The sequence below is a fragment of the Trachurus japonicus genome, chromosome 2 (assembly GCF_045865225.1).
Source record: "Trachurus japonicus isolate A0001 chromosome 2, Traja_1.0".
Lineage (NCBI taxonomy): Eukaryota > Metazoa > Chordata > Actinopteri > Carangiformes > Carangidae > Trachurus > Trachurus japonicus.
Genome location: NC_140908.1, coordinates 11918558 through 11936166, shown reverse-complemented (window position 1 = coordinate 11936166; position 17609 = coordinate 11918558). Strand labels below are relative to the sequence as shown.

At 40.2% G+C, this 17609-nt stretch overlaps 1 protein-coding gene across 6 annotated transcripts in view; it reads left to right on the top strand.

Annotated features, from left to right (window-relative positions):
• Positions 1-17609, top strand: part of dock9b (dedicator of cytokinesis 9b) — a 72080-nt gene that overhangs the window by 40795 nt on the left and 13676 nt on the right. For 3 of the 6 annotated variants that reach the window (XM_085801307.1, XM_085801298.1, XM_085801315.1), the window contains exons 14-42: positions 58-180; positions 276-355; positions 462-649; positions 1731-1796; positions 2127-2219; positions 3270-3381; positions 3488-3606; positions 4104-4190; positions 4285-4374; positions 4563-4678; positions 5361-5430; positions 5536-5661; positions 7233-7304; positions 7393-7539; positions 7636-7719; positions 8554-8665; positions 8819-8997; positions 9470-9577; positions 9770-9881; positions 9997-10127; positions 11884-11998; positions 12091-12157; positions 12677-12724; positions 13176-13312; positions 14305-14420; positions 15378-15515; positions 15611-15793; positions 16495-16608; positions 17364-17579. In XM_085801307.1, coding sequence (XP_085657433.1) covers positions 58-180; positions 276-355; positions 462-649; positions 1731-1796; positions 2127-2219; positions 3270-3381; positions 3488-3606; positions 4104-4190; positions 4285-4374; positions 4563-4678; positions 5361-5430; positions 5536-5661; positions 7233-7304; positions 7393-7539; positions 7636-7719; positions 8554-8665; positions 8819-8997; positions 9470-9577; positions 9770-9881; positions 9997-10127; positions 11884-11998; positions 12091-12157; positions 12677-12724; positions 13176-13312; positions 14305-14420; positions 15378-15515; positions 15611-15793; positions 16495-16608; positions 17364-17579 — 3349 coding nt within the window. The remainder of the gene's footprint in view (positions 1-57; positions 181-275; positions 356-461; positions 650-1730; positions 1797-2126; positions 2220-3269; positions 3382-3487; positions 3607-4103; positions 4191-4284; positions 4375-4562; positions 4679-5360; positions 5431-5535; positions 5662-7232; positions 7305-7392; positions 7540-7635; positions 7720-8553; positions 8666-8818; positions 8998-9469; positions 9578-9769; positions 9882-9996; positions 10128-11883; positions 11999-12090; positions 12158-12676; positions 12725-13175; positions 13313-14304; positions 14421-15377; positions 15516-15610; positions 15794-16494; positions 16609-17363; positions 17580-17609) is intronic. The other 3 variants (XM_085801322.1, XM_085801330.1, XM_085801338.1) reach the window with 1 other exon arrangement.

Here is a 17609-nt window from a genome sequence, read left to right as displayed (position 1 = left end):
GAAAGTGTCTCTTTCTGTTTTACATTACAAGGCTGACTTTTTGTTCTGTCTCTGCAGGCCTGTCTTCAAAGACGCGTCGGGAACTTTGGACAAAAGCGCTCGTTTCTCGGCTCTGTACAGACAGGACAGCAGCAAGCTGTCGGACGAGGACATGTTCAAGCTGCTGACAGACTTCAGAAAGTCCGTTCTCCGTCTCTCCGACTCTTTTATAACATGTCACTTGAACTTTGTCTGATGCACTTTTCCTTCTCTCTCTCTCTGTATTTTCCCAACAGACCAGAGAAAATGGCCAAACTCCCAGTGCTCTTAGGGAACTTGGACGTCACCATCGACAGCGTGGCCCCGGACGTAACGAGTAAAAACCCTCAGATAAACACATGTTTACAAAAATCGCCGTCTATTTATAATCATACGGCCCCCAGCTTGAACCCTTTGTGACTCCGCCCACTTCCTGCCTGCAGACTGCGTCACTTCCTCCTACATTCCCGTGAGGAGCTTGGAAGGCAACGGGCCGGGCAGCGCCCTGCTGGAGGTGGAGGAGTTTGTTCCCTGCATCGCCAAGTGTTCCCAACCGTTCACCATCTACAAGAACCACCTGTACGTCTACCCCAAACTCCTCAAGTACGATGGGCAGAAATCCTTCGCTAAGGTACACACAGCTAAATACAACTCTCAATCATTCTTTTTGGAAAGTTTATTCTTTTTTTTCTCAATATGTTTTATTGAGCATCAACATTACAACAAGTCCACATATTTCCACAGGGTATCCGCGGGGTCTTAAAAAGTATTAAAAGGTGATAAATCAATTTGGGGAAAATTAAGACCCTTAAAAAGTATTAAAAAGTCTTTTCACGACTTTATAAAGTCTTACATTTTCACGGTATTTTTTCTGAATTAGCTGTCCAAGTGTTTGAGTCCTAAAAAACATTGTAAAAGTGTGTGAATTTATTCATTTTATTAAAGAACAAAGATGAACTGGTATATATTTGTTTTTTGAGTGGAGCAATGTTTTTTTGTTTTGTTTTTTTGATAAACTTTGCCTTTGATTTATTATCCTAGCCTATTTTGAATTATGTTGTATCATAGTGGTCTATAGTCTTTATCACAAACTAGAACTGTTAAGTTAAAAGTGTCACTGATGTAAATGGTAACAGCTTGAAGTGGCGGTGAGGTACTGAAAAATATTGAGAAGGTGTTGAAAAAGTCTTAATAAGGTATTAAAATTAACTTCTATACTCCTGTATATACCCTGTTCCATCCCTCCCCAACATCTCATCCCCTAACCCTCCAGTTCCAATAAACATAACCTAAAAAAGTTGACACTAAATAAAAAAGTGCCATACACTGAGAGAAGGAGAAATGAGAAAGAAAAAGAAAAAGAATAAGCTCAGTAAAAAAAATAAATATATATACCTTTTTGGAAAGTTTTCTTTTGCTTCAGGCAGAGCTGGATTAGATTATCCCTGTGCCGAGCAGCAGCTTCTGATTAATGTGTTAATAAATAGTGGGATGTGATTTTCCTGAGGTCAGCTCCATATAGGAACCCCACCTGCCTCCTCTTCCTCATTTGTCTTTCTGCACTTTTTTCATTTTAACAAGTTCTGAAATATTTCCCCTCTTTTTTTTTTTGGAAACTAATGGACATATTGAAAATGGCACAGAGAGGAAGTCATTCCTGCTTCCTCATTATATTCTACTCATCTTGTTTCTCCTTTGTCTCCTCTCTGCAGGCGAGGAATATCGCCGTTTGCATCGAGTTCAAGGACTCAGACGAGGATGAAGCTCAGCCTCTGAAGGTGCATTTATCTCATGGATAAAAGAATCTGAGCGCAGTTTTACTCAAACTACTACTCGTTAGTTTTGATGTGAGACTCAACCGTTCAGGTGCTTTGGGGAATCTGATAAGGATGACTCCATTTTTAGGTCTACTAACAAGGCAGGTCCAACTGGGAGGAAAGAGTTGCCATTCAGAGAGACCTTACTTTTGGTCTTTAGATTTGACTTTTGACTTGCTAACCTTTGATTGGACAGTTTTGACTTGTTATTGTTATCAACTATCCCTTTAAGGGTTTAATTAATTACAGTAATTAACGTGCTGATGCTATGTGTCTGATTGTTTCCTGCAGTGCATCTATGGTCGTCCAGGCGGAGCTCTGTTCACCAAGCAGGCGTATGCAGCCATCCTGCACCACCAGCAGAACCCCGAGTTCTACGACGAGGTAGGGCTGTTCGATTAATCCATTTAAAATCGTAATCGCGATTATTTGGAATTGTAAAAATCTATTATTTGAAATAGTAAAAATCGATTTTTTACTCTAACTAGGGTAATTACAGTAAACCCCCGTTCATGAATCTGGGCTGCGCTGAATTACCGTAATGACTGCTGCCTCCTTCCTCCCCTCACACACTGTAAACAAGCTGCATGTCGGCATTTTGCTAAGACCAGTGAAGATTTCGTTGCCAAAAAGACCAACGGCCCTTTTCCACTACACAGTTACAGCTCTCACGGTCCATTAGGTCCATTTAAAAAGACACAAACAGCACGCAAAATAGTTTGTCATTTAAAGGGGCAACGAGGAGTTTTGGAAAAGCGAAGCGTTTTCACACTACATTTATGAGCCTCCGCACCGTGAAATTCTTTGACCGGTGCAAGACAGACTCATGTTTTCATTCATCAAGAATTAAAGTCAGAGGTTCGAAGACGATCACATACCGTCGTAGTTCCCACCATAAACAGCGATTCGGCGGCGTTATTCTCATGACTCGCCACGAAACCGAAAGTAAAGAAACGCTGGTCGGCTCGACCAGCATTTCCGCCACCACTAATAATAACAAAATAACGATAGAGACAAAACCATATATTTATCGAAAATGGGCCCATTAACAAGTGTGGGTAGCGTAGATTCATCCACATTAACGTGAGACTTTTTTATAACCAAATAGAAACTCCTCGTTGTCCCTTTAAAAAGACACAAACAGCACGCAAAATAGTTTGTCATTTAACAAAAAAATCGGAATCGTAATCGATTTTTCAGAGAAGAAAATCGAGATTTTATTTTTGGGCAAAATCGAACAGCCCTACGACGAGGTGAAGTCTGTGTTCACACTGCACATTCAGTGTTAGTGTATTAAAGTCTGCACTAGGCACCTGTCTGTCACTGTTTCTCTGTGCTGTTGGAAAAACTCTGCAGGCGTTTCTAATTGAAGCTTCCTCAGTATAAAGAAACCAAACCCCAGGACGACTGTGTGTCTGTCTGTCTCCACTTCAGATAAAGATAGAGCTGCCGACCCAGCTGCACCAGAAACACCACCTCCTCTTCACCTTCTACCATGTCAGCTGTGATAGCAACAGCAAGAAGAAAGACCAAGTGGAGGCTCCAGGTGGGAGCTCTCTCTCTCTCTCCTCCTCTGACAGGGTTTTATAGATATTATAGATATACTGTATGTAGACATTGATCCTCATGCTGCTGCTGCTCTTCCTCCTCAGTGGGTTCAGCCTGGCTGCCTCTGCTCAGGGACGGCAGAGTCATCATGAATGAGCAGCAGCTGTCTGTAGCTGCCAACCTACCTGCCGGCTACCTGGGCTCCCAGGACGGTGTCTCCAAGGTGAGAAGAAATCAATCAATCCGTTCAATTTATTTTATTTTTTATATTTTAACTGAACTGGTTTTGAGAATTACAGCTCTGAAGGACAATAGAGCAGTTTGTTTTCTATCCTTTTATCTACTATTTACTGTACTGTACTGTACTATTCTTTTTTATATTCTATTTATTACAATTTTCACCTTTTTCTTTTGTATATTCTATTTATTTCTTTTTCTTTTTTCCTTCCTTTTATGTTCTATTATTTATTTCCCTTTTTTCCATCTTTTTATGTTCTTGTGTATGTTAAGTATATTTTTGGGGGCTTTTTGTCTTTAATTGACAGGTTAGTTGAGAGAGACAGGAAATATGGAGGCAGAGAGAGGGGGAATGACACAGCAAAGGGCCACCCGATGCAGGATTTGAACCAGGGCCAGCTATAGCAGGGCTGTAGCCTCTGCATATGGGGCAGTATGATACAGTACAATACAGTCTGAATCCCTTTGTATTCGTTATTGCAGCACTCATCCTCAGAGATCAAATGGGTGGATGGAGGAAAACCTCTGTTCAAAGTGTCCACCCACCTTGTTTCCACAGTTTACACTCAGGTATTTACATACATATATTCATATGATCAGACTACGTTCATTAATCTAATCTGATTAATCTAAGTAATTAGAATAATATGTATGTTTCCTGCAGGATCAGCACTTGCACAACTTCTTCCACCACTGTCAGAGCATGGAGATGTCAGAACAGGCCTCAGAGGGGGAGCTGGTGAAATACCTGAAGGTATGCACAATGCACATATACAACACACTCCGTTTATTCCCAGCGCCCCAAGGGAAAACAGAACACACCCTGGTATTCATGCCTCGTCAAATACAGTCTCCTCAGCTCACATTCAAGGGCACTGTTGACTTCCATTCAATATATCTCTGTTTGTCTCCTTCCCCCTCCTGCTGTCCCTCCTTCACCAGAGTCTCCACGCCATGGAGGGTCATGTGATGGTCAACTTCCTGCCCACCGTCCTCAACCTGCTCTTCTGCGTCCTAACCAGAGCCACGCACGAGGACGTGGCCGTCAACGTGACCAGGCAAGTCACAATGTACACAAGCATCGCCTCAACTCACAGCTAGAACACTCATTAACTTACGGATCCTTAAAAAGTCTTAAAAGGCATTAAATTCATTAATCTAAAAACAAGGCCCATTTTTCAAAAGTCTTAAAAATGTTAACACATGGTAAGTGGTATTTTATGGTTGTAATTAGTCTCAAATCTCAAAATAATTGGTAACATTTCGACATAGAGAAGTTAGTGGCGGCCGTCAACGCTAAATCTCTCACCGCCACCAGCTCCCTTTTTTTTTTTTTTTTCGGACTTTTTATGCATTTATTTTGAAAGGACAGCTGGAAAGAGACACAATCCAATGTTCATGTAGCAGTCACTTTACCTTGGATCACATAGGAAAGTGGGTAAAATTAATTGGGTCCTTAACCCTATGTAATTGATGTGGTGTTTATCTTTTTTTTCTGCATTTGTGTTTATTATGAAGTCGGTCTTAAATTTAATGTCAAGTGGCTTTAAAAAAGTCTTAAATGTAACTTGGCTTAAGCTGTAGGAACCCTGATTAATGTTTGGTGCTGGTCTTTGAAGCTGTGCATGCTGTATGTAAATGAGGCATCAGGTTAATAAAGGCTCTCTCTCCATATTTGGAAGCATTACATCATCCTTTCTTTACCTTTTCATGTTTTCATATTATCATCTACCTCCTCAGGGTGATGGTTCATGTTGTGGCTCAGTGTCACGAAGAGGGACTGGAGCACTACCTGAGATCTTATGTCAAGGTGCAGTTGTTTTCTATTAGAATAAGACCTATAATTAGTTATGACACTGTGTTTCCATAGAAATAAAGGTGACATGTGATTTTTCATCCTTCTTCTCTCTCTCAGTTTGTCTTTAAGCCGGAGCCGTACTCCTCCACCAATGTTAAGACCGTCCATGAAGAGCTGGCTAAAGCCATGACAGCCATCCTCAAGCCGTCCACTGACTTCCTGACCAGCAACAAGCTGCTCAAGGTAACACACACTTGATGAGCGTTGAAAGAGTTGGGGCTTTTATGCTTTTTATTTGAACCAGATGAAACTTACACTCTAAAAAAACCCATCACAGACCATTTATACAGCACAGTTCAAAAGTTTCACAACAGGAATGATAATGTAGATAGTTTTTATTCTTTTTTACAGCACAACACTTATTTGTTCTTCTTTTTTTTTATTGATTGATTTTTTTTTATTCTTTATTGATTTTTCTCATTTTGAACATAGAGCACATCAGACACAACAGACATCTTACACATTTACACGTACACGTTTACATAAAAAGGGTCATTTAAATTGTATTAACTTATGTATCTCAAAATGAAAAATAGACAGATGAAGGGGATTAATTTAAAAATAAAAAAAGGAAATAAAAAAGATTATACGTACCCAAATGTATACATTTCTTCAAAAGTAAAAAAAAAAGGGGAGACAAAAACTAAACAGAGACAGGGAAAAATAAATATGTGTATATATATATAAAAAATAGAATAAAATAAAATAAAATACAAAGTCTTTCCTTCTAGAAGAGCATTTCTATAGCTTGCCCTCAGACTATGTTGTGGTTAAAATAATCAATAAACGGTTGCCAAATACTATAGAACTTTCTTTCCTGATTTTTCAGTGAAAATCTGATTTTCTCCAGCTCTAAATGTCTCATAACATCTGTCATAAGATTTGAATAAGTTGGAGCTGCCTTTTGTTTCCAATTAAGTAATATCAACCTTCGTGCAAGTAATTTGTTCTTCAATCACAGCTTCAGAATCGTCAGTTTTGTTTTGTCTTTTCTTGTTCCTCTGGGACAAAAAGCCACAGCTCCAGTGTTTTATTTAGCATCAAACTCTGACACTTTTTAAGTTGGTACTTTTCCTTGTAGTCTACTTGCCAGCCCATAGGGCCCCATATCAACCCGGAAATGTTGAGTACCCCAAAGTTTTATGTTAGAAATATATAGTATGGGTCCCCAGTATTCAGAAACTGCCGGATGCTAATTTATATATATTGGGCAATTAGCACAATTGACATAATTAGCATAAATTACCATAGTTTCCTATATGGGCAATATTTCAACAAAATTGACTTGGCTGATCTGGACAATATTGGAGTGGTTTTAGGGGTTATTGATGATGCTGAATCCATTTCTGACATTTTCAAAATGGCTGTCTAAACCGGAAGTGACCAGATTTTAACCGCCAGTTTTTAGATGGATTTCAAAATCTGGTCACTTCCGGTTTAGACAGCCATTTTGGATTTTGAAAATGTCAGAAATGGATTCAGCATCATCAATAACCCCTAAAACCACACTAATATTGCCCAGATCAGCCAAATCAATTTTGTTGAAATATTGCCCATATAGGCAATTATGCTAATTTATGCTAATTATGTCAATTATGCCAATTGCCCAATATATATAAGTTAGCATCCGGCAGTTTCTGAATTCTGGGGACCCATACTATATATTTCTAACATAAAACTTTGGGGTACTCAACATTTCCGGGTACTCATTGTTGGCAAGTAGACTATTGGGCTGACTGATGTTTGTGTTGCAGCACTCCTGGTTCTTCTTTGAAGCTCTGGTGAAGTCGATGGCTCATTATCTCATGGAGAGCGGAAAGGTCAAGGTCGGTTGTGTTTAAAGTCTCCTCCTCTTTTCTTTAACCTGTTTCCCTCCGAGCTTCTCAGATCATCTTCCTCCTTGTCTTCTTCCAGCTGTCCAGGAACCAGCGTTTCTCCGCCTCCTTCTACCACGCCGTGGAGACTCTGGTGAACATGCTGATGCCGCACATCACCCAGAAATACAAGGACAACCTGGACGCGGCTCACAACGCCAACCACAGCCTGGCAGTGTTCGTCAAGGTTTGTTCTCTCCTGTCGGCGCCTTCTGTGCAGTGTTTTGATTCAAGTTTGTAAAATTTCCTTTTAATGTTTGGCTTTTGTTTCCGTTCCGCTCAGCGCTGCTTCACCTTCATGGACAGAGGCTTCGTATTCAAGCAGATCAACAACTACATGAACTGCTTCATGCCTGGAGACCCAAAGGTTAAAAGCTTCAGCTGCTTTGTTTTCTTGAAGGGATACAGTAGTTCAACATTTTGGCAAATTAGCCTATTGCCATAATCCCAATGTATTCTAATCCATCCATTATTATCTCATAGTGTGGTGAATGTCCACTTGTCCACCAGAGTGTTTTGGAGTTGTTGGATTGTGTATTTGATGAGTTTGATGAGGGACAAGGGACCTGTACCATTCACCTCCATTGTGTTCACTGAGCAGCTCACGTCTCTGCCCCGCTGATCTCAAAACAACATGCACCGATAATTAATAGTAATGAACCTACTGCTACAGTGTGACTATAGGGATTATGGCAATAGGAGAATTTGCCAAAATGTTATGCAACAGTTGTGCAACAGTTATTTAACAAGACATTAAAGCCATATATACTGCAAAAACTCAAAATCTTACCAAGAATATTTGTCTTATTTCTAGTCAAAACAAATCTACTTATAATTAAAATAAGACTCATCACATTAAAAGTAGCTTGTTTTTAGACACTTTTTACTTCTTTCAAGCAGATTTTCACTTGAAATAAGTAGAAAAATCTGATAGTGGAGCAAGTTTTTCTTTCTTATTACAAACACAAAAAAACTTGCTTTCACTGGCAGATTTTTCTACTTATTTCAAGTGAAAATTTGTTTGAAACAAATGAAAATTATCTAAAAACAAGTTCATTTTTAGGTGATGATTCTTATTGTAAGTGAAAAGAGATTAGTTTTGAGTAGAAATGAGACATTTTGACAAGAAATAAGACAAATATTCTTGGAAAGATTTTGAGCTTTTGCAGTGTGTAAGTCTTTTCTCTTTTATTCCTACCAGACTTTGTACGAGTTCAAGTTTGAGTTCCTGCGAGTTGTCTGCAGCCACGAGCATTATGTTCCTCTGAATCTGCCCATGCCGTTTGGGAAAGGCAGAATCCAGAGGTTCCAAGGTAGAAAAAAAAAACTTTATTTATAAAAGATGACAGTTTGTGTCCGTTTCATGCAGCTGATAGATATTCAGCTTGTTCTCTGCATCCTGTCCTGCTCATGGCTCATGTCTTTAATTTGAGAGTAATCTCCTTTGTGATTGATGCCTGCTGCAGATCTCCAGCTGGACTACTCCCTGACTGATGATTTCTGTCGAAACCATTTCCTGGTGGGGCTGCTGCTCCGGGAGGTGGGCGGGGCTCTGCAGGAGTTCCGGGAGATCCGACAGATCGCCATCCAGGTCCTCAAGGGGCTGATGATCAAACACACCTTTGACGACCGCTACGCCGCAAAAGTCAGTCCCGCACCCCTCGACCGTACTGTACTTTGAATTTAGCAAAACTTTAAAAACGACTCATCACTTCTTCTTTTTTTTGAACAATGTTTTTATTAATTTCTAATAAGAACATACAAAGCACATTGACATATGCCACACAAGTTGCACAATGAGATGCAGGTGAACCTCGCTGCATGCACATACATACAGAAAAGATAAACAAACATACATACCCACATAAAATAATAACAATAATAAATAAAATAGAATAAGATCAAATAAAATAAAATAAAATTGTCACACAGAATAGTTCTACAGATAAATATAATCTATTGTTGCTTGAGAAAGTCCATTAAGGGCGTCCACACTTCTTCAAATTCTTGTACTTTACCCCTGATTACATAAGTTAGCTTTTCTAGTGTAACATACATTGCGACTCATCACTTCTTTGCTGATCGATATCACCATCGCCTTCTGTGTGTCGTTCCAGAGCCAACAGTGCAGACTGGCCACCCTGTACCTCCCCATGTTCGGTCTGCTCCAGGAGAACGTCCACAGACTGGACATCAAGGAATCAGCCGCCCTCAGCAACATCAATGTAAGCCTGACATCTAGTGGTGGGAGGTGGGACGGCAGCTTGTACCATCCATCCCCAGCCAGGACTTGCTGTCCCTCCAAAAACATTAAGCGCCGGGTTAATAACAGCTCAACATTTAGTGTTTTATCCTAAGCTGAAAGCATGCTATTATTCTGATTTCACAATAAAAGCTTTTTTTTTTTTATATCCCAGAGCACGAGGGACGACTCTCTGGTGCCCAACTCCACGGTGACTCCTCAGAAACCCGGGAGCTGCATAGAAAATGCACTGCACAAAGACGTGTTCGGGGTCATCTCCGGAACAGGTGACTCCTTCCTGCATCATCTATCATAAACACTTCACTCATAACTGTTCAAATGAAGCCAGAAGGTTTAATTCGGCTTATTTAAACTTGTATTTTTTGCTCTCTGTCCCCGCAGCGTCACCTCACAGCTCCACTCCCAACGTCAGCTCAGTCCACCATGCAGACTCCAGAGGCTCCCTGGTCTCCACTGACTCTGGAAACAGCCTGCTGGACAAGAGCAGTGACAAGACCAACTCCCTGGAGAAGGTACAAATGCATGCATCACATATGAACACTGTCAAAACTTGTATTTTACTTTACTTTTACTTTTTTTTTTTGAGCTATGATCGAAGAAAAAGTATGTAAGCCAATCAGCTCTTCACTTTTATACTCTTCCTCATCAGTTCTTTCAGTTTCTGGGATGATTCCTGTAAACAGGGTTCCTATGCAAGTATGGAAAAGTATGGAATTTGATTTTATACATTTCCAGGTCTGGAAAAGTATGGAAAATGGAAACTATTGTATGAAAATGTTTTTATTTTATTTATCTTATCTTGGTTTGGTCTTATCTGATGTTATTTGGGTTATATTTTGTATGTGCTATTGTACTTAGCTACAATCTCCTGGAAATGATTTGGTTGCATAATGGCATACACATTCAGAATAATGAAAAGAAGATAAATTGCATGCTTTTTTATATTATGCACATGATCTATTTACTTAAATATTACAAATTATTTGAATTTTTTTACAGAGAAGTCTGGAAATTGGGGTCTGGAAAAAGTATGGAATTTGGAAAGTTCAAATGTGTAGGAACCCTGTGTAAAGGACCAGTACAGATAGATAATAGATAGTAGTTCCCACTACATGCCTCATATTAAAGATATCCCTCTACAATATGAATTGTACTAGAGACACATTCTATTGTGATATTGCCAACATTTCTTAGGCTCATGCACATTGGTGGTGTTGTAAAATGCATTTCCTGCATCCATCCATCCATCCTACAACTAACAGCTTTTCATTTGCAATATTAATGATAACACCACACTTTAAAAGGTCAGCTGCTGTCATATGTAGGTCAATGGAATTGCTGCTTGGTTCATATATTTGAAGGAATGTATCTGTTTTTGTCATAATTTGTGTCTGTATATTCATTTACATACAGTACAAACTGCATGTTGCATTTCTCCATGCATTAAAAGCATTACACATGACATTACTAATACTAATCTGCACCCATGGGCGTAACACCGTCCTAATCCAGAGCGCCCACGCCCCTTCTTCCCAAATCCATCAAAAAGAGAGATTCAGTCGGAGGCACTCGGTCAACGTGCCCCCTCTCCCCTCCGACCCCGAGGACCGAGCCCCGCCCCTGAGCTGCGTTGCCAAGAGGGTCACCATGGACTTCTCCCTCCTCTCCGTCCCCCTGCCCGACCTGCCGCAGGACAGCGACAGCGATAGTGTCAAGCAGAGTGCGGACGGAAATCACGGGGAAACGATACTCATACAAGTATTCAGTTTGACCTTTGTGACTTTTCCACCTGCAGCTTTTTTGGCCAGAATTGTACAGATTTGTTTCAGGAGAGCAGATTTTTGAAGAGCGGAATGAAAACATAGAGCGCTCTGTTGTTCGCACACGTCTGTACAATGTGTCCAAAACTCCTCCCGGCGTTCCTCTCCTCTGAGTGTCCCACATGAGGGAGTGTGTTTTTCCTGACGCAGAGGTTGGGCCGACCTCGGTTCACTCATGTCCTCAGATGTTATAATGTTGCTGTGATTGTATTTCTTCCAACCTCCCGAGTTGATGTTTTTATCTCACGGCAAAAAAAAAAACTGAATGTTACTCTCTGACTTGTGTGCACTTTTCTCCTCTTGACATTTCTCATCTCTGACATTTAGTTTGATTGAGTGATGCTCTTTATCTCTTTGAACTATTGTTTTTTTTTCCACGACTCAGCTGTCTAAGTAAGAAGTTTCTCTCTCTCTCTCTCTCTCTCTGCTTTTCTTTTGAACCCATCAGAACCAGTGTGCGTCGGCCCTGGGCAGCACGGTGCTGCGCTGTGACAAACTGGACAGGGATGAGATCAAAAACCTGCTCATGTGCTTCCTGCACATCCTCAAGAGCATGTCGGAGGGTAGGACAGTGTGCTCTACTTGACTTTGACTCATGTTGGTATGAACAACAGAATTACAGTTAATCTTTATTAACTATTTTCCTATTATTCAGAGGCCCTTTTTGCTTACTGGAACAAAGCAGCTTCCTCAGAGCTAATGGACTTCTTTACATTAATAGAGTAAGTACAGAACTAGACTCTGTATGATTATGGTTGATGGTAATTATCAGCATTTGTGTTAAGTTAACTGCACCATTTAAATGGTGTGAAGTGCAAAAAACAAACCTCTCCCATCTCCCATCCTTCATAGCTGTGGAAAAAACAACCACTACAACTTCCATACAGTTGAGAGACCCACAGGAGATAGATAAAAAAAACAGATTACCGTAGTCTTAATTGAAACAGCAGAGCTCAATATATCCCCAGTGTCTGTCCACAAGTGTTCATTCCCACCACGCTCATCACGCATTGTCTTTCATTGGGTATTTGTAGCCTTCAGTTGACCCTGATGACAACTCCCTGACCTTCATGTCTAAAATTGGAAACAATTTAAGTTCAGTACAATGGGGACAATCATTTTAGCCTTACAAACCAGGGCAGATGAAGGGAAAACAGGAAGCTCTCTGTTGTATTTGAAACATCATTAATTTGAAGCTTTGAAGGCTCACTCAGCTCCACTGGTTGTGTTTCCTCCTGCAGGGTTTGCCTCCATCAGTTCAGATACATGGGGAAAAGATTCATCGCCAGGTAGAGTACATGAAATACACGTTATAGATTTATACTTGAATTAAAACTTGTAATATTTCATCATCAATGCCATAATATGACTTAACGACACAACTTCTGACTGAAGCTTTTAACCCCTTGCTCTCGGTTTATTCTCTCACCTTTAACACTGCTGGCAAGTTGTTTTGTGGTTAATGTCCCGGCCCCCCGGCCCCTCTTGCATGGGTAAGAGATCACGGTCTTTGTCTTTCACTTTATTAAAAGCATGATGCTTCCATTTGTCTGAGCAAATCTGGTGTATTTTCACCCACTGCTTATTTCTTGGTCTCCACCTTTTATCCTAATTCATCAGTGTATTAACTTTGCTCTCTTGTGCCAATGGTGTAAAAGTGAGATTTCTTTGTCTTCTTTGAAACTTCAAATAAAATTCCATGTGGCACCTTTTTACTGACTTTCATCTCTCCTCCAACAGGAGCCAGGAGGGGGCGGGGCCTGTAGCTCCAGACAGGAAGTCTCTGACTCTACCTGTGTCTCGTAACAGGGCGGGAATCCTGCACGCCCGCCTGCAGCAGCTGGGAGCTCTGGAGAACTCTCACACCTTCAACAACAGTGAGCCCCTCCCTCTTAGTTTCACTGATGACTCCTATAGAACAAATAGTAGGCAGTATAATGTACTGCTTTAAGAAATTTAGAAAAAAAGCTTCTCAAATGCTCCATGGAAAACCTGTTTTGCCATGTTTTGTTATTATGTTATATATGTTATTCTATCCAGATGCACATTTTCACTTACTTATGTAAATGAAAACACCTGATTTGTTTGCCAGTGGAAGATGCTTCTGAAGAATCCCATGTTATATACCTTCATTTTTTCACTTTTTAAATTGTTTAAATGTGCACTGAGCTATTACAGTGTGGCCATCTTTCTCATATAATTAGTTGTATGTAATGTAATGTAGTGTAATGTAATGTAGGGTCCTTTAAAATCTGTTTTATTTTTTCCCAAATTTCGTTTTTTCAGTTATAATTTTTGCGAATTGCGTTTTTTTTTTTTTTTTTTTTTACCTTTTAGTCTTATTTTACTACCAAAAAGAGTGTGCTTTTGTTAATGGCTACACAAATTAAATAGAAATTACTTTCAATTCATTGAGGTAACAAACAGACAACACTTTTCCTCCATACCTCTCTGACAACTGTTTGCAGAGCCAATCAGAAGAGAGAGAATCTGACTCTGTCTTACCTTTAATTTTGCGATCTGTTTTCAAAATAAGAGCTCACCTCTCTTCTGAGATTTTAACCTGACATTAACAAACCAGTTTTATTTGATAGCATTAGCTGGTTTAAGACATTTTTCTGCCTTTGTGCGCATGTGTTTTGCTGACCTCTGTTGGCGGCTGGTAAAAATCACACAACTCAATCTGCCAATAAATACAGTACGTCCCTGGCAGAAACGTAAGCTCTTGGCGAATAATCCCGCGTATCCCACTGATACTTATCACAAAAGCAATCAAACACAGGTAGATCATGTGCTCGCTCTCTAAATCCTATTTATTGCTCCAATAAAGCGATATCTCACTGGTCGACCTTGTGCTGTGTGTGTGCAGTGTACTCCCACACAGACGCAGATGTGAGCAGCCAGTGTCTGCTGGAGGCCAACGTGTCCACCGAGGTCTGCCTCACCGTGCTGGACACGCTCAGCACCTTCATCATGGGATTCAAGGTATCGGCTGAGGGAGCCACTAAAACACATAACACGCTCAAGTCCCTGCCCTGGTTCTTGCATTGCATTGCTGCACCCCCATTTCATCCATCCATCCCTGACAGTTTTTTATTGCGCACTGTAGCACTTTATCACACTGTACTACAGTATATTTTGGTTTCGTTGTGTTCCCAATCCATTCTAGCACAACTCCATCAAGAAACCCTGTCCTGGTCTTGCATTGTTGCATCTTCATCCATCTTATCCATCCATAAACAGTCTTTTTTTGTTTTTTCTTTTGTCATAGTAGCGTCATGTTAATTGTCTCTCTTTGTAGTTTTTTGTCATGTTGTTGGTTTCTGTTGGATACATGTGTGTTTTTCCTGTTTTATGAATTCTGTTGTTATGTCCTTGTGTTTATTTGAATGGCTTTTAACACCTTGCCAGGAGGACTACAGTCGGAAACTAGCCGTTGGCTAACACTGGCACTTTTACATTGTTAAGTGTCATTCGGTAAGTTATGTCACTTTTGATGCAAAGTTGACATTGTTTGAGATGTTTTTGTTCTGACAACTTGACATAAAGACAATTTAAACTGTCATAGCAGACCTACAGTAATTGCCAAACTTTAAAAATTATGTCAAGTTCTCATAACAAGGACATCTCAAATAATGTCAACTTTGCATTAAAAGTGACATAACTTACCGAATGACACTTAACGACAGCTGTCATAAGTATTCATTGATGTTTATGACAGCTGTTATGTCATGGTTATGACAGTGTTATGTCAATCTTATGAATACCTATTCAAGTAAAGTGTTACCGTTTATTTTAATGGCTTTTAACACCTTGCCAGGAGGACTACAGTCGGAAACTAGCCGTTGGCTAACACTGGCACTTTTACATTTTATTATGTCCATTAATGTGCATTGTCCTCCTTAAATAAAAATAAAAATAAATAAAAATCTGTGTCCACAGACCCAGCTGACCTCAGACCTGGGCCACAACCCCCTGATGAAGAAAGTGTTCCAGGTGCATTTGTGTTTCCTCCAGATCCCTCAGTCCGAAGCCGCCCTCAAACAGGTCTTCACCTCGCTGAGGACCTTCATCTACAAGGTGAAACTACTTCCTGTGTCCTCAAACACGTCTCCTTATTCAGTCACACTTTATGAATCCTGAGCTGAGGGACGTCCTCCTCTCTTCTCCTCCAGTTCCCCTGCACCTTCTTCGACGGCCGTGCCGACATGTGTGCCTCCCTCTGCTACGAAATCCTCAAGTGCTGTAACTCCAAGCTGAGCTCCATCCGCAGCGACGCCGCCCATCTCCTCTACTTCCTCATGAAGAGTAACTTTGACTACACGGGACGCAGGTCTTTTGTCCGCACGCACCTGCAGGTACACGTTGTCCTTATGGTGTCTGTTAAATATCACAGTTTTCCTTTTTTAATATTTTCTTCTTTTTTTTTTTCATTTCTATAGACAGGTCAACAGGTACCAAGTAGTACAACAACAGAAGAATCAAAAATCAAACAAAGGAGATACGCTAGGGTGAAATAAAAGAAGAAAGCAAATAATGATAATGATGAATTAAAAATAGAAAAAAAGTTCAGTCATTACAGACACAAACAGAAAGTCAACTCAACTGACATATAATCAGCAGCAGACATTATGCAGATATCAAAAACAAAAGGACACATTGACAGAGATAGATAGATGAGTTTATTTGTCCTTTCCGAGGAAAATTGTTTTCACCATTTCGTACAGAGCGGCCTCGAGAAGTGCAACTTACATACATTAACATACATTCCCACATTTCATACACCTCAATTACATAGAGACATAAGAACATAAAAAAAACATGAGACATAAGACCCCGCACCCCACATTTACATGTGCATTCCCCTGGTTATGTTCTTCTCATTGTCTTATTTTAGTTCAGCTATGGCAGATGGGATGAAGCTTTTGTTGAATTATATAAGCGGATGGATATAAGCGTTAGATCATTCTGGACTGATACAATAAGAAAGGTTTCCACATCTTGTCAGAGGTCGAATCCTTCCTGCTGTTGATCCTCTTGTTCTTCTTCGTTCCCCCAGGTGGTCATCGCTGTCAGTCAGCTGATCGCCGATGTCATCGGCATCGGGGGGACCCGCTTCCAGCAGTCTCTGTCCATCATCAACAACTGTGCCAACAGCGACAAGAGCATCAAGGTGAAGAGGGGATTCACATGTCAAATGACCCTTGTCTTTCTTTTTACACTCAGCATCAATCCATACCATCCATCAATCTATTGATACAGTGCAGTCATCGTGAACGGAGCATGCTAACAAGCTCACAATGACAATGCAAAAAAAACCAAAAACTATTAACCAAATATATAATGTAAAAGTATTTAACACATAAATCAAAAAACCCAAATGTTTCTGCATAAACCACAACACATTTATCATTTCTTCCTATAAATAATAATAGTTTAAGTTTAAATTGTGGACTATGTTCTCAGATTCACCAACAAAGCTGCTTCATACATCAGAAGTGTTGAATTTTGATGTATGATGAGGTATTTGTTGGATTGATTTTCTGATTCATATTGATCTTCATTTGAAAGATCCGACATTGATTCATAAAATCCCTAAATTGATCTTTTAATTCATGCCATTTCCTGTTTCCTATCGTGCAAGATCTGTGCGATTACGCAGGATGAGATCTCTAACGTATCTCTTTCATAACTGAGCAAAACTGGTGTTAAAACTGTTAAAAGTATCTCTAAATGAATCAATATTGAATTGAATCAGAAATCGAATTGAATCGTAATTAAATTTTTATTTGAAGTGACATAATGTCCTTTTATTTATGTTTTCCACCAAAGACTTGGAAATAGAAGGCCTACTGTCAGCCATGTTCCTCTGTATCTTTATTACCCATCCTGCGTAATATTTTCATACATGCACTCTGTTGTTTGCAGCACACTGCGTTCCCATCAGACGTGAAGGACCTGACCAAGCGCATCAGGACGGTGCTGATGGCCACGGAGCAGATGAAGGAGCACGAGAACGACCCGGAGATGCTGGTGGACCTGCAGTACAGCCTGGCCAAGTCCTACACCAGCACGCCGGAGCTCCGCAAGACCTGGCTGGACAGCATGGCGCGCATCCACAACAAGAACGGAGACCTCTCAGAGGTTTCTGCGTTTCATTCAAACACCAGTTCT